Below are 15,556 nucleotides of genomic sequence, written 5' to 3' on the forward strand. Positions count from 1 at the left end.
CAAGATCCCTCTGATCCTCCACACTACCAAGAGTCTTACCATTAATACTATATCCTGCCATCATATTCGACCTACAGGTACAAAGGGGTTTAGTTTTCCATTGGCACTGAACAGTGCAGACGATTTGGGGAAAAGGTTGGCGAGGGGAGAGAAAAGCGGAAATTGACTTCTCAGAGTTCATTCCTCACTCTGCAGAGAGGCCCCTGCTCAAAAGCAGTAGTATGTGTAGAGCAAACAGTCAACAGCCAACAGCCAGGGCAGCAATGGCTAATACCACAGGACATACTTTTAAGATGACTGGAGGAAAGTTTAGGAATGTCAGAGGTACATAGATTTTGATGCAGAGAATGGTAAGAACATGCTGGTGATGGTAAAGTCAGATACAATTAACTCTTAGCTAGGCACATGGATGTAGGAAAAAAATGAAGGTTATGGGCTGTGCAGGAAGGACGTTTTAGATTGATCGTAGAGTAGGCTAAAAGGTCAGCATAACACTGTGGGCTGAAGGGCCTGTAGTGTTCTATGACCAAGGCTTAGGAGAAGTCTTTCAAATATCAAAAAATGAAGCAATTCTGAAGAAAATCACGCAGCATTATTTGAAATTTGATTGAACATAACAGTAGTGTGGAATTGTATATAACCTTAAAGGATCGATTTCCTTTTCTGCTTGGGGATCTTTATTTTCAGATTGCCCATTTTCATTCTGACCTTATTTTTCATCTATTTCTAGGATTAGTTGAACCTCAATTGCTATGTTTGAATTCCAAACCAGTTAAGAGTTAGTTACTGTTTTCCCATTTGATTCTGCTCAAATTTCGTTTCAAAAACTTTGAAGAGAATTTGGGCTGTAACTTTGGAAACAGAACTTAATTAAAAGCTTTCATCACGTCCTGATGAAGGGTCTTGGCCCAAAACATCTACTGTCTATTCCTCTCCAGAGATGCTGCCTGACTTGCTGAGTTCCTCCAGAATTTTGTGTGTGTTATTCTGAATTTTCAGCATCTGCAGAATCTGTCGTGTTAAAGTAAAGCTTAATCCCAAACTGGAAATTCAAGTCATCAACCAAAGTTACAATAAAAATGACAAACACAAGGTACCATGTATGTAGGGTGGAGGTTAAAAATAATTTCTTTTACACATCTATGTACAACTTAAGTTTATTTCAATTTTAAATTCAAAGGACAAGTCTCTTTGTAAACAAGAATAATAATGTTGATTCAGTAGACATGCTGCCTTTATTTACAATCTGAGGCCATGATTAGTTCTTACTCTTTAGTTTTTAAAGAGGTTTATGACAAATTTGTAATCCACCTTCAGTGCAATTAAGGCAAGTGATTTGCTATAACTAGCTACTGGTGTATCAACTGGGCATTCAGTTAGAGCTCTCAAGTACAGGCAAACACTCCCTCCATTTGCTTCAATCTTCATTAACTACTTTACTGCCATCCGCATCACTCCTTTTCATCACTGCAAATGGCAAATTCATAGGACGTTACCACAACACATACCATTGAATTCCTTGCAACCAGTGAGGAGCACTCACCTTTCCTTCAACGTGCTAGCTTCTGCCAGAGCCCTGAGTTCTTCCTACTCTGATGAATTTTGGGAGTGGGACACTCCTATACTCAGTGAATGTTACACAACAAGTAACATGGTCTCAAATGTTCCACTTTCATGAGGGGCAAGTGGAGTATGTAATGAAACTCATGGTGCAATATGATACTGACCTTCTGTCAGACCTGTGCAGTTGAATAAGCTCCATCCAGTTCAGTATCATGCAAACACACAAAGAAACAATGTTAGATCTCAGGGAATACAAAATACAAATTGGGACTATGGACAGACATGAGTTCAGCGTAAAGCAGCCAGACCCTGCTCTGGACTAAACAAAGTGGTCATAACAGGTCCTGTTTAAAATAGAGAGGAGCAGTAGCTGTGGCAGAGGGTCTGTCCATGAACAACACGGGATGAAGTGATACTGGTGCAGAATTTGTGAAAGAGATTGGGTGGAGGGGTGGAATCTAAGATGAGATTTTGGATTTATTCAGAGTCTCTGAAAATATAAGTATTTTAAGTGAGGTCTTAACTGTATTGCCTTGACATCTGTGTGAATTAAATCAGTGATGTACATTTACTTTTCTGCAGTATGAGACAGATTCCAAAATATATAAAGAAGGGCAGTGAACAGCTTTAAGTTTGTGATGGGTATATAAAAGGAATTCCTCTTTTTGCTGCTTCATTGTAACAAAAAGATGAAAGATCCTGTCCATTGGCATCAACTAAGTGGTCCCTGGACACGCGTAGAATTACTTAACAGCCACTTGGCAAATCTTCCCCTTCCATGATTTTCGACAGGGAAAGGGAAGGTGGAAAAGGAGAAAGGGTTGGGAGAGAGATGGGAGTGAAGATGAAGATGCCAGGACAACCAACCAGCTTTTGTGTGTCCTACCAAATGTACATTATGCAATCATTCAGCTTTTGAAGAAACTTTGAGAAATTACAGAGATACAATAGCCACTAACAACAACATCAACTTCACGCTGCCAATGAAAGATGGAGACCACCTCAAGTGGATGATACTTTACAGACATGAACCACTGTGGGCTTCAACTTTGTGAGGCAGTGTTTGATTTTTACATGTTTCTTGTCTCTGGAGAGCTTTTATGCCAAGTGGTCCATTAAAAATGGCAGTGTTTAAAAGGACGAAGTCTTAATATCACCATCCTCTCAATGTAAAAGTTTTGTCTTTAAATCTAGCATTTCTGCACGTAAAATATTTTCTGTTATAAAGTGGGAGTCAATTTGGTTAGAAATATTTAGTTAGAGCAGGGATCAATTTGCTTTGAGGTGATTTAGTCATGCTCCCTGTGATATGCTTGAAAAAAGGTTTCACATGAAGATCTGCTCAGACATCGCCAGATGCAGTGTGTTTGGATAAACACCCTGGCAATCAAATTTGCTGCTCTAATGTTGAAAATGATTTTCTGCAGTGTCTTATGTAACTTCCTCCAATCACTGCATTTGGCTGGAGGAACATTCCTGCAACACTTGGGAAATGGATTACAGTCCTTCATATATGAATGTGGTTCAGTGGTTTCTGTCAAGCATTTCTGAGACATTTTGCTGCACTTTATGAGTAAATTAGAATGCCACCCCTGGAGGTGTCAAGATATACTCTGTTCTATAAAAGGAATAAACAAACGCAAAAGCAATTTCATTTGGTGGATATCTAATCCAATTACTGACTTGTGTGCAAGTCCTCCAATGACCCCAGATTGGTACAAATAAGTCCAGGTCACCAAATAAAACACAAACCACTGAAGGCCTGCAGAATATAAACAGCAGTAACAGACAAGTAATTTATAAAATGTCACAAAAACTTCAATATTCAATATTGCTCTCCTGTCACACACCCTTCTCCCAAACAACTCTTAGTGTAGTAGTCAATTGAAACAGAGACACAGTTACATTGCATTCAGCAGTCTTGTGAATAAATAGTATTGAAGCTTGGGAAACAAGGTGTGGTGTGTGGCCCATTCCCCAGCTCTGCTTTGGGAAGATATTACGTCAGCTTTGCATTACTTGAGCACTGAAGATTTCAGGATTTGGTGTTTTTTTTTAAACATTATTCTATCTTGTGCACAGATATTAATTTTGAGATGATTCTCCAAATTGTCCCACAAATGAACTCAGGTGAGGCTTAAACCAGCAATCATTGACCAGACCCCTGATTCACAAATACTTCATTTTAATGTGACACACTAAGGAGAGGAGTAAGTGTACTTTGACCACTGTCAATTGCAACGAGAGAACACCTTTTGTTTCATTCCATTTAATTTGATGAATCTTCATTTTCTTTACAAAATCACTTTCTGTTAAAATCACTTCATCTCTGGCAGTGTGACATTGACATCTGCATCAAGTATCTCGAAGGACAGGTTGTGAGATGTTCTGTTCCTTTCGACAATGTCCCTGCCCAGCCTTTACCTGAGAGGAGTTTCCCTCCCCATTTCAAGCTATGGATCATGTCTCTGTTGGCCAAAACCAGTCATGAGCAGCAGGAACAAACTGACTCTGCTCAAGACGCTGTTGACAAGGTTTCATAACTGCACTGCAGCGCAATAAAACAGACAAAGGGATTACATTACTGAATTCAATTAAAACCATTGGTCCTGTATGTGGAATGAGGAACAGTTTTAATGAGGATATTGATCTGAAATATGAAAGGGAAATCGGCCAAGTAATGTGTGAATTAATGATGAATAAGAGGTAATGAACTCTATGAAGAAGACAGGCTGGATAAGCAGAGGAAGTGTGAAGGATGAACCACATGGGTCAATGGGGATGCATTGGGCACTATATTGTGAAAGTCTCCTGGGACTATAAATCAACAGAGGAATATTGGCCAAACTATGTGCAGTGAATATGTGTAGTGGTGAAGGAACATACATGGCAAAATTAGTGGATCAACCTGACTAAACTGGCTCCATAGTTTTAGCAAGTCCCAAAACTGGAAATCCGAGAGTCAAGTGTGGCTGGAGTCCAGTCTCACAAGGGCAGCTTCCTCTCCAGCTGATCATTGCGACCTGCTCGTTGGTGCCTGGCCTCCAGGTGTTTCTTCTGCACTTTCTCAAAGTGTTGTAGAAGTTCATTATAGTCGATTTCTGAAGGAACTTGCCTGTTGGAGGTCGTGGACTTCTCACTGGGCCTGTCAATCAAAACACTTTCATTTAATGCATGGCAGACAGAGGGAAGATTTAATGCAAAAGGACAATCAGTGACAACGCAAGGGTCTATCCCTTTAAATGGAGCTGTATAATCTACTCCCTTTTGGCAAACCTTTTTAAATGCACGGTAGAGAGTGTCCTACCTGGTTGCATCACGGCTTGGTACGGAAACATCAATGTCCAGGAATGGGAATGTCTACAGAAAGTGGTGGGTTCAGCCCAATCCATCTCAGGAAAAACCCTCCCCGCCAACAAGCTCATCTACAAGCAGCACTGTCATGAAAGCAGCACACATCATCAAAGACCCAACCATGCAGGCTGCGCTTTCTTCTCGTTGCTACCATCAAGCATAAGGTACAGGACCCTTAGGTCCCACACCATTAGGTTCAGCAACAGTTATTATTCTTCAACTATCAGGTTCCTGAACCAGTGTGGATAACTCTCAAGTCTGAACTGATTCCACAACCACTTTCAAGGACTCTGCACTCATGTTTTCAGTATTACTTATTTACATTTTGTTTTTACTTGCATGATTTGTCTTCTTTTGACTGCATCTACGGAGATAACAGTTGACATTTCAGACCAAGACCCGTCATCGGGATTGGAAAAGAAGGGGAAAGAAGCCAGAATAAGAAGATAGGGAGAGGGGAGGGTTTCCAAGCTGAAAGTGAAAGGTGAAACCAGGTGAGGGGGGGGGAGGTGGGTGGGTGACTGCAAGCAAATGGATCTCAATGTAGTAAATGGTGACATATACGTACTTTGATATTAAATTGACTTTGACTTTGATCTCTGCTTTAATCTACTTTCTTGGCAGCTAGTCAGTAAACATGCAGTAAAACATGCAATAGCCCCCACTCTCAGAGTGCTTATCTGTTATCTCCCTCTCTCAGTGCTCAGGTTATATCCTCCTGTTGCGAGCAATGGGAGAAACAAGCCTTAGAAAACTCTTGTGGGTCTTCAGGCTCCCGAACCGCCTTCCAGATGGTAGTAACGTGAAGAGGTACAGGAGACTGACGACCCACAAAAGTTTTTCAAGCAAGTTGCTCCCGTTGCTATCAATAGGACACGTCCTGCGAACTGTCAGAGGAACACTCTGAAAGTGGGTGGATGAAGTGAAAGGCTGGGAAGTGGAAAAGGTAAAGGAACAAGGTGCTGGCTGAGTTTTCACTGTACTGCAGAGGTAGTTACTTGTGTAAGGTGGAATACCAAATGGATATCCTATTTGTGGTTTATTTACACTCCTGGGTCAGAGCACACTGTTGAATGCAGTGTGATACAATTAAACAGTGAACAACACCAGGGAAGCTGTGGTTAGGATGCATGGTTACTCTGGAGAGGCGGCTTTTTCGTGTCGTTGGCAGTTAGTACATAGTACAATGCTTGACCACCCTTCTTCACGAGAGCCGCAAAGAGGTAAGCCTGCTACATGAGTCTCGAAATGATGAGTCACAAGGGGAAAACAGGCCTGAAGAGTTGAAAGAGTGGAAAGGCCTCTGAAGAGACGATGAGCAGCCTAAATTTTTATTGGTCAAAATTAGCATGGTTTCCTTAAGGCAATATCTTGCCTGACAAATCTGTTATAATTCTTTGAGGAAATACAAGCAGGATAGACAAAAGAGAATTGGTGGACATTGTGTACTTGGATTTTTAGAAGACTTTTGACAAGATGCCACACATGAGGCTGCTTAACAAGATATGAGCCTGTGGTATTACAGGAAAGATACTAGCATGGATAGAACATTGGCTGATTGGCAGGAGGCAAAGCGTGAGAATAAAGGGAGCCTTTTCTAGGTGGCAGGCAGTGACTAATGATGTTCTACAGGGGCTGGTTTTGGGACCCCTTCTTCTTTCGTTGTATGTCAATGATTTGGATGATAGAATTGATGGTTTTGTGGCCAAGATTACAGTGAGATGGAGGGTTGGTAGTGAGGAAGCAGGGAAACTACAGAAGGACTTAGACAAATTAGGAGAATGGGCAGAATTAGGAGTTGCAGATGGAATACAGTGCCTGGAAGTGCGTGGTCATGCACTTTGGTTGAAGCAATAAAAACACAGACTATTTTCTAAACGGAGACAAAATTCAAAAAATTTGAAGTGCAAAGGGATTTGGGAGTCTTTGTGCGAGGTTCCCTGCAGGTTGTCAGTGGTGAGGAAGGCAAATGAAGTGTCCGCATTCATTTCGAGAGGACTAGAATATAAAAGCAAGGATGTAATACTGAGGCCAAGTGAGCAAGAAGAGAGCCTAGCCTGGATGGTGGCGGATCTAATTCAGTCCAGTACACTGTCCCATCAGACAGTTCTCAAGCGTCGGTAGATCACCGCAAAGGATCACCACCAACAAACAAATGTCACTCTCCAGAAGCATATTCAGTTTGCCGACTTTAGTTGGTTCCAGACCTTTGAAACACTTCGTTTTTACATGCACCCATACAGATCATTTCATTACAACAGTGCATCGGAGTAGTACAGAGAAAGCAATAATGGAAAGCAGAATAAAGTGTAGTACAGGTAGACAAAAAGATGCAAGGCCATCTTATCACATTGGGGACCATTCAATAATCTTATAAAAGTGAGACAGAAGATGTTCTTGAGACTGGTGGTAGGGACTTTCAGGCTTTTGAATCTTCTGGCCAGTGGGAGGTGGGCGAAGAGACAATATCTGTGGGGGAGGAAGTCTTTGATTATGTTGACTGATTTACTGAGGCAGCAAGAACTGTAGACAGCGTCCCAGGAGAGGAGGCAGGTTTCCATGATGTGTTGGGGTGCGTCCACGATTCTCCAAAGTTTCTTGTGGTCATGGGCAGACAGTTCGAAGCTATGCAGTCTTGTCAATATCAGAATCAGAACCAGGCTTATTACCACTGACTTCAGTCATGAAACTTGTTTTTTTATGGCAGCAGCACAATACATGAAACAATTACTATAGATTACAATAAGAATATGAAAATAAATAAATACTGTACAAAAGGAGAACGAAACAGTGAGTTCATGGATTCTCCTCACCTGGCCGTCACTTCTCTCTGGTGCTCCTCCTCCTTCCCTTTCTTCCATGCTCTGCTCTCCTCACCTCCCACATTCCTTCCTCTTTAGCCTCTTCCCCCTATCACTTCATCCCCTCTCCCCCACCAACCTACCTTCCCCCTCACCTGGACTCACTTATCACCTGCCGACATGTCCTCCTCTCCTCCCCCTACGTTCTTTTACTGACTCTGTTCCTTTCCAGTCCTGACGAAGAGTCTCAGCCTGAAATGTTGACCGTTTATTCCTCTCCATAAATGCTGCCTGACTTGTCAACTTCTTCCACTATTTTGTGTGTGTTGCTTAAGATTTCCAGCGTCTGCAGAATATTCTGTACTTATGACGATTAAAAGTTAGCCACAACTTTCAACTCTGTTTAAAAATGCCCCAAGGGTTCCTTTACCTCTGTCTGAGGAGGCAGACATAAGGTCTCATTTTTGCAGCCCGAGAATTCCATTTTAAATTGAAGAGGGATGGGATGGAAATGTTAGCTGTAGAGAAATAAATTCTAATTAGCAGAATGCTGGGATCCCTAGTGAAGTGCCCAAGTTCCACACAGCCCAGCAGATACCACACAAGGAGCTCCTACTGAAGAGTAACAGCCTGGTGTCCTTGTGACCCACACAACGAAGTCAATAACCTTCAGTGCAACAATGCTTCAGCACAGCCTGCCAGGGCATGAGTCAATGTCAGCGTGGAGAATAAACTTGGGCAACAACACTATCAATCAGGAGCCTGATGGTCCCTGGGGCCCATCCAATAACTTTACACAATTCACTGGCGTTTCCAATTCCTTTTCTCTTGCTCACATTACAGATGTTTAACGCTGTGAATATCACTTTATGATGGCCGACTGAACTCTTCCAAAACCAAAAACAGTAAACATAAACTGGGTCCGTGTGTTTGTGTAGGGGTAGAAGGCTGCTGAGTGATTCTGAGGTAGGTTGCTTTGAACTCAGTCCACACCCGAGAACTCTAGCACCTCCCTTTTCTCCAACTGTACACAGTGACCGGCTACGCACGTATTTTTCTTACACTATTCTGACCTGCCTGATGGTAGTGACTAAGTAAAATTATAGAATTTATAAAGGGAAAGCACTCAGAGTTAAAGGCAGCACCAAATGTGTTCCAAAGACAGCTCGGACCTCGGTAACCTAATCGGAGCCGGATTCTTCAGTACAGATTTTTCCCAGTATATGCATGCTTGACTTCTGTACAGCCCGTACATATGAATGAGGGGCTGGGGGATCAGTGGGGTGTACAGTCCGTACATATGAATGAGGGGCTGGGGGATCAGTGGGGTGTACAGTCCGTACATATGAATGAGTGGTTGGGAGATCAGTGGGATGTACAGTCCGTACATATGAATGAGTGGTTGGGGGATTGGTGGGGTGTACAGCCCGTACATATGAGTGAGGGGCTGGGGGATCAGTGGGATGTACAGCCCGTACATATGAATGAGTGGTTGGGAGATCGGTGGGGTGTACAGCCTGTACATATGAATGAGGGGCTGGGGGATCAGTGGGGTGTACAGTCCGTACATATGAATGAGTGGTTGGGGGATTGGTGGGGTGTACAGCCCGTACATATGAATGAGTGGTTGGGGGATTGGTGGGGTGTACAGCCCGTACATATGAATGAGGGGCTGGGGGATCAGTGGGGTGTACAGTCCGTACATATGAATGAGTGGTTGGGAGATCAGTGGGATGTACAGTCCGTACATATGAATGAGTGGTTGGGGGATTGGTGGGGTGTACAGCCCATACATATGAATGAGGGGCTGGGGGATCAGTGGGGTGTACAGTCCGTACATATGAATGAGTGGTTGGGAGATCAGTGGGATGTACAGTCCGTACATATGAATGAGTGGTTGGGGGATTGGTGGGGTGTACAGCCCGTACATATGAATGAGTGGTTGGGAGATCGGTGGGGTGTACAGTCCGTACATATGAATGAGGGGCTGGGGGATCAGTGGGGTGTACAGTCCGTACATATGAATGAGGGGCTGGGGGATCAGTGGGGTGTACAGTCCGTACATATGAATGAGCGGTTGGGGATCGGTGGGATGGATTTGCTGGCCACTGAAGAGCTGCACCCATCCTCTGCTGCCTGGGAACTTGGTTCATAGCAGGTTTTGAATGGCTGAGGTAAATGCCCTGGTCAGCCCAAGTTTTATTTAAATATAGAATCATCGAGCACTACAGCACAGAAGCAGGCCCTTCGGCCCACCTAGTCTGTGCTGAACTATTATTCTGCTAGTCCCGGAACCACAGCGCTTCATAACCTTCCCATCCATGCACCTCTACAAACCTCTCTTAAATTTTGAAATCGAACCCACATCCACCACTTCTGCTGGCAGCTCGTTCCACACTCTCACCACTCTGAGTAAAGATGTTCTCCCCCCTCCATTCCCCTTAAATATTTCACCTTTCACCTTCAATCTATAATTTCTAGATCTAGTCTCATCCAACTGCAGTGGAAAAAACCTGCTTGCATTTACACTGTCTATACCCCTCATGATTTTGTATACCTCTATCAAATCTTCCCCCATTCTCCAATGCTTCAGGGAATAAAGTATTCAACCTTTCCCCATATCACACACAAAATGCTGGAGCAATTCAGCAGATCAGGCAGCATCTATGGAGAGTAACAAGGAATTAATGCTTTGAGCTGAGACCTTTCATCAGGATAGTATTCCTCCAGCATTTTGTGTGTGTTATTTGAGGAGAGGAGCAGTATGAGTGTGAGGGCAGTTTGTTGTTCTCGGTGCCGGATGTGGGAGGCCCTGGAGTCTCCAAGCCTCCCGGACGTCTACATCTGCGCCAGGTGCGCCGAGATGCAGCTCCTAAGGGACCGCATTACGGAACTGGAGCTGCAGCTCGATGACCTTCGTCTGGTCAGGGAGAGTGAGGAGTTGATAGAGAGGAGTTACAGGCAGGTGGTCACACCGGGACCACGGAAGGCAGACAAGTGGGTCACAGTTAGGAGGGGGAAGGGGAAGAGTCAGGTAATAGAGAGCACCCCGGTGGCTGTGCCCCTTGACAATAGGTACTCCTGTTTGAGTACTGTTGGGGGGGACAGCTTACCTGGGGGAAGCGACAGTGGCCATGCCTCCGGCACAGAGTCCGGCCCTGTAGCTCAGAAGGGTAGGGAAAGGAAGAGGAGGGCAGTTGTAATAGGGGACTCGATAGTAAGGGGGTCAGATATGTGATTCTGTGGACGCAGTCCAGAGACCCGGATGGTAGTTTGCCTCCCTGGTGCCAGGGTCCGGGATATTTCTGATCGTGTCCAAGATATCCTGAAGTGGGAGGGTGAGGAGCCAGAGGTCGTGGTACATATAGGTACCAATGACATAGGTAGGAAAAGGGATGAGGTCCTGAAAGGAGAACATAGGGAGTTAGGAAGGGAGTTGAGAAAAAGGACTGCAAAGGTAGTAATCTCGGGATTACTGCCTGTGCCACGCGACAGTGAGAGTAGGAATGCAATGAGGTGGAAGATAAATGCGTGGCTGAGGGATTGGAGCAGGGGGCAGGGATTCAAGTTTTTGGATCATTGGGACCTCTTTTGGCGCAGGCGTGACCTGTACAAAAAGGACGGGTTACACTTGAATCCTAGGGGGACCAATATCCTGGCGGGGAAATTAGTGAGGGCTACTGAGGTGACTTTAAACTAGAATGGTTGGGGGGTGGGAATCAAATTAAGGAGACTAGGAGAGAGGAGGTTAGTTCACAACAGGGGGATGGGAACCAGTGCAGAGAGACAGAGGGGTGTAAAGTGAGGGTAGAAGCAAAGAGTAGTAAGGTGAAAAGTAAAAGTGGCAGGCCGGCAAATCCAGGGCAAAAGTCAAAAAGGGCCACTTTTCAACATAATTGTATAAGGGCTAAGAGTGTTGTAAAAGCGAGCCTGAAGGCTTTGTGTGTCAATGCAAGGAGCATTCGTAACAAGGTGGATGAATTAAAAGTGCAGATTGTTATTAATGAATATGATATAGTTGGGATCACAGAGACATGGCTCCAGGGTGACCAAAGATGGGAGCTCAACATTCAGGGATATTCAATATTCAGGAGGGATAGACATGAAAGAAAAGGAGGTGGGGTGGCATTGCTGGTTAGAGAGGAGATTAACGCAATAGAAAGGAAGGACATTAGCCAGGAGGATGTGGAATCGATATGGGTAGAGCTGCATAACACTAAGGGGCAGAAAACGCTGGTGGGAGTTGTGTACAGGCCACCTAACAGTAGTAGTGAGGTTGGGGATGGCATTAAACAGGAAATTAGAAATGTGTGCAATAAAGGAACAGCAGTTATAATGGGTGACTTCAATCTACATATATATTGGGTGAACCACATTGGTAAGGGTGCTGAGGAAGAGGATTTCTTAGAATGTATGCGGGATGGTTTTTTGAACCAACATGTCGAGGAACCAACCAGACAGCAGGCTACTCTAGACTGGGTATTGAGCAATGAGGAAGGGCTAATTAGCAATCTTGTCGTGAGAGGCCCCTTGGGTAAGAATGACCATATTATGGTGGAATTCTTCATTAAGATGGAGAGTGACATAGTTAATTCAGAAACAAAGGTTCTGAACTTGAAGAAGGGTAACTTTGAAGGTGTGAGACGTGAATTAGCTAAGATAGACTGGCAAATGACACTTAAAGGGTTGATGGTGGATATGCAATGGCAAGCATTTAAAGAACGCATGGATGAACTACAACAATTGTTCATCCCAGTTTGGCAAAAGAATAAATCAAGGAAGGTAGTGCACCCGTGGCTGACAAGGGAAATTAGGGATAGTATCAATTCCAAAGAAGAAGCGTACAAATTAGCCAGAAAAAGTGGCTCACCTGAGGACTGGGAGAAATTCAGAGTTCAGCAGAGGAGGACAAAGGGCTTAATTAGGAAGGGGAAAAAAGATTATGAGAGAAAACTGGCAGGGAACATAAAAACTGACTGTAAAAGCTTTTATAGATATCTGAAAAGAAAAAGATTGGTTAAGACAAATGTAGGTCCCCTACACACAGAAACAGGTGAATTGATTATGGGGAGCGAGGACATGGCAGACCAATTGAATAATTACTTTGGTTCTGTCTTCACTAAGGAGGACATAAATAATCTTCCGGAAATAGTAGGGGTCAGAGGGTCCACTGAGATGGAGGAACTGAGGGAAATACATGTTAGTAGGGAAGTGGTGTTAGGTAAATTGAAGGGATTAAAGGCAGATAAATTCCCAGGGCCAGATGGTCTGCATCCCAGAGTAATAAGGAAGTAGCCCAAGAAATAGTGGATGCATTAGTGATAATTTTTCAAAACTCTTTAGATTCTGGACTAGTTCCTGAGGATTGGAGGGTGGCTAATGTTACCCCGTTTTTTAAAAAAGGAGGGAGAGAAAAACCGGGGAATTATAGACCGGTTAGCCTAACATCGGTGGTGGGGAAACTGCTAGAGTCAGTTATCAAAGATGTGATAACAGCACATTTGGAAAGCGGTGAAATCATCGGACAAAGTCAGCATGGATTTGTGAAAGGAAAATCATGTCTGACGAATCTCATAGAATTTTTTGAGGATGTAACTAGTAGAGTGGATAGGGGAGAACCAGTGGATGTGGTATATTTGGATTTTCAAAAGGCTTTTGACAAGGTCCCACACAGGAGATTAGTGTGCAAACTTAAAGCACAGGGTATTGGGGGTAAGGTATTGATGTGGATAGAGAATTGTTTGGCAGACAGGAAGCAAAGAGTGGGAATAAACGGGACCTTTTCAGAATGGCAGGCAGTAACTAGTGGGGTACTGCAAGGCTCAGTGCTGGGACCCCAGTTGTTTACAATATATATTAATGACTTGGATGAGGGAATTAAATGCAGCATCTCCAAGTTTGCGGATGACATGAAGCTGGGTGGCAGTGTTAGCCGTGAGGAGGATGCTAAGAGGATGCAGGGTGACTTGGATAGGTTAGGTGAGTGGGCAAATTCATGGCAGATGCAATTTAATGTGGATAAATGTGAGGTTATCCACTTTGGTGGCAAAAACAGAAAAACAGATTATTATCTGAATGGCGGCCAATTAGGAAAAGGGGAGGTGCAACGAGACCTGGGTGTCATTATACACCAGTCATTGAAAGTAGGCATTCAGGTACAGCAGGCGGTGAAAAAGGCGAATGGTATGCTGGCATTTATAGCGAGAGGATTCGAGTACAGGAGCAGGGAGGTACTACTGCAGTTGTACAAGGCCTTGGTGAGACCACACCTGGAGTATTGTGTGCAGTTTTGGTCCCCTAATCTGAGGAAAGACATCCTTGCCATAGAGGGAGTACAAAGAAGGTTCACCAGATTGATTCCTGGGATGGCAGGACTTTCATATGATGAAAGACTGGCTGAACTAGGCTTATACTCGTTGGAATTTAGAAGATTGAGGAGGGATCTTAATGAAATGTATAAAATCCTAAAGGGATTGGACAGGCTAGATACAGGAAGATTGTTCCTGATGTTGGGGAAGTCCAGAACGAGGGGTCACAGTTTGAGGATAAAGGGGAAGCCTTTTAAGACCGAGATCAGGAAAAACTTCTTCACACAGAGAGTGGTGAATCTGTGGAATTCTCTGCCACAGGAAACAGTTGAGGCCAGTTCATTGGCTATATTTAAGAGCGAGTTAGATATGGCCCTTGTGGCTAAAGGGATCGGGGGTATGGGGGGAAGGCTGGTACAGGGTTCCGAGTTGGATGATCAGCCATGATCATACTGAATGGTGGTGCAGGCTCGAAGGGCCGAATGGCCTACTCCTGCACCTATTTTCTATGTTTCTATGTTGCTCAGGATTTTCTGCATCAGTAGAATCTCTTATGTTTAACCATTTCTTATAACTCATGTCCTCAAGTACTGGCTACATCCTTGTACAAATTTTTCTGCACTCTTTCAATCTTATTGATATCTTTTCTGTAGGTAGGTGACCAGAACTGCACACAATATTTCAGATTAGGCTTTACCAATATCGTATACATCTTTAACATAACATTCCAAGTCTTCTTGTCACCCAGCAATATCTTGTCTGGGTGTGAGCTGTCTGTGCCTGAGCAGAGCTCAGGAATGGAGCCCAGCTGTAGCTTGAGGAGGACCTTCATCTGTTCAGCTCTAACTACAGCTTAATCTGCCCTCTCAAATTTGATTTATCTCCTCTTTAAATTCAATGGATCAATGTATTTTACAACTCAACCAATGGGAATTTTCAGGATGGAGACCAGTCAGTGACTGCCAACAGCACATCTTGCACTGCAAAAGGGTTGTAAACTCAGCCAGCTCCATCACGGAACTTGCCTGCTCACCATCAAGAACATCTTCAATAGGCAATGCCTTAACAAGGTGGCATCCATCATTAAGATGCCCCACTATGTAGGATGTGCCCTCTTCTTATTGCTACCATCATGGGGGAGCTAGGGGAGCTTGAACACACACACTTAGTGTTTTAGGGACAACGTCTTCCTCTCTGCCGTTAGACTTCTAAATGGACCATTTAACCTGTGAGCTCTCTTTTACCTCTATTTAATTAATTACTTTATTGACTAACTGACATACAGCTTTTGTGCTGTGCCACCTAACAATCCCCTGACTTAACTCCAGCCTAATCAAGGGACAATTTACAATGACCGATTAACCCAAGTCTTTGGACTGTGGGAGGAAACCCATGCGGTCACAGGGAGAATATCCTTACAGGGATCACTGTTACTGTAAAGTGTTGTGTTAGCCATTACGCTACTGTGCTACCCCACTTACTCTTGAAACTTATAGTAAATCTTTGTGTGCTGCTCTGCCTTACTGCTGA

General features: G+C 43.8%; 1 protein-coding gene across 3 annotated transcripts in view; it reads right to left on the minus strand.

Moving 5' to 3' along the window:
* Positions 1–1,149: 1,149 nt before the first annotated feature.
* vac14 (vac14 homolog (S. cerevisiae)) overlaps positions 1,150–15,556 on the minus strand; it is a 468,264-nt gene continuing 453,857 nt past the window's right edge. For all 3 annotated transcript variants that reach the window (XM_072279307.1, XM_072279308.1, XM_072279306.1), the window contains one exon: positions 1,150–4,708. In XM_072279307.1, coding sequence (XP_072135408.1) covers positions 4,549–4,708 — 160 coding nt within the window. In that variant the 3' untranslated portion in view covers positions 1,150–4,548. The remainder of the gene's footprint in view (positions 4,709–15,556) is intronic.

The sequence above is a fragment of the Mobula birostris genome, chromosome 15 (genome assembly GCF_030028105.1).
Source record: "Mobula birostris isolate sMobBir1 chromosome 15, sMobBir1.hap1, whole genome shotgun sequence".
Classification (NCBI taxonomy): Eukaryota; Metazoa; Chordata; class Chondrichthyes; order Myliobatiformes; family Myliobatidae; genus Mobula; species Mobula birostris.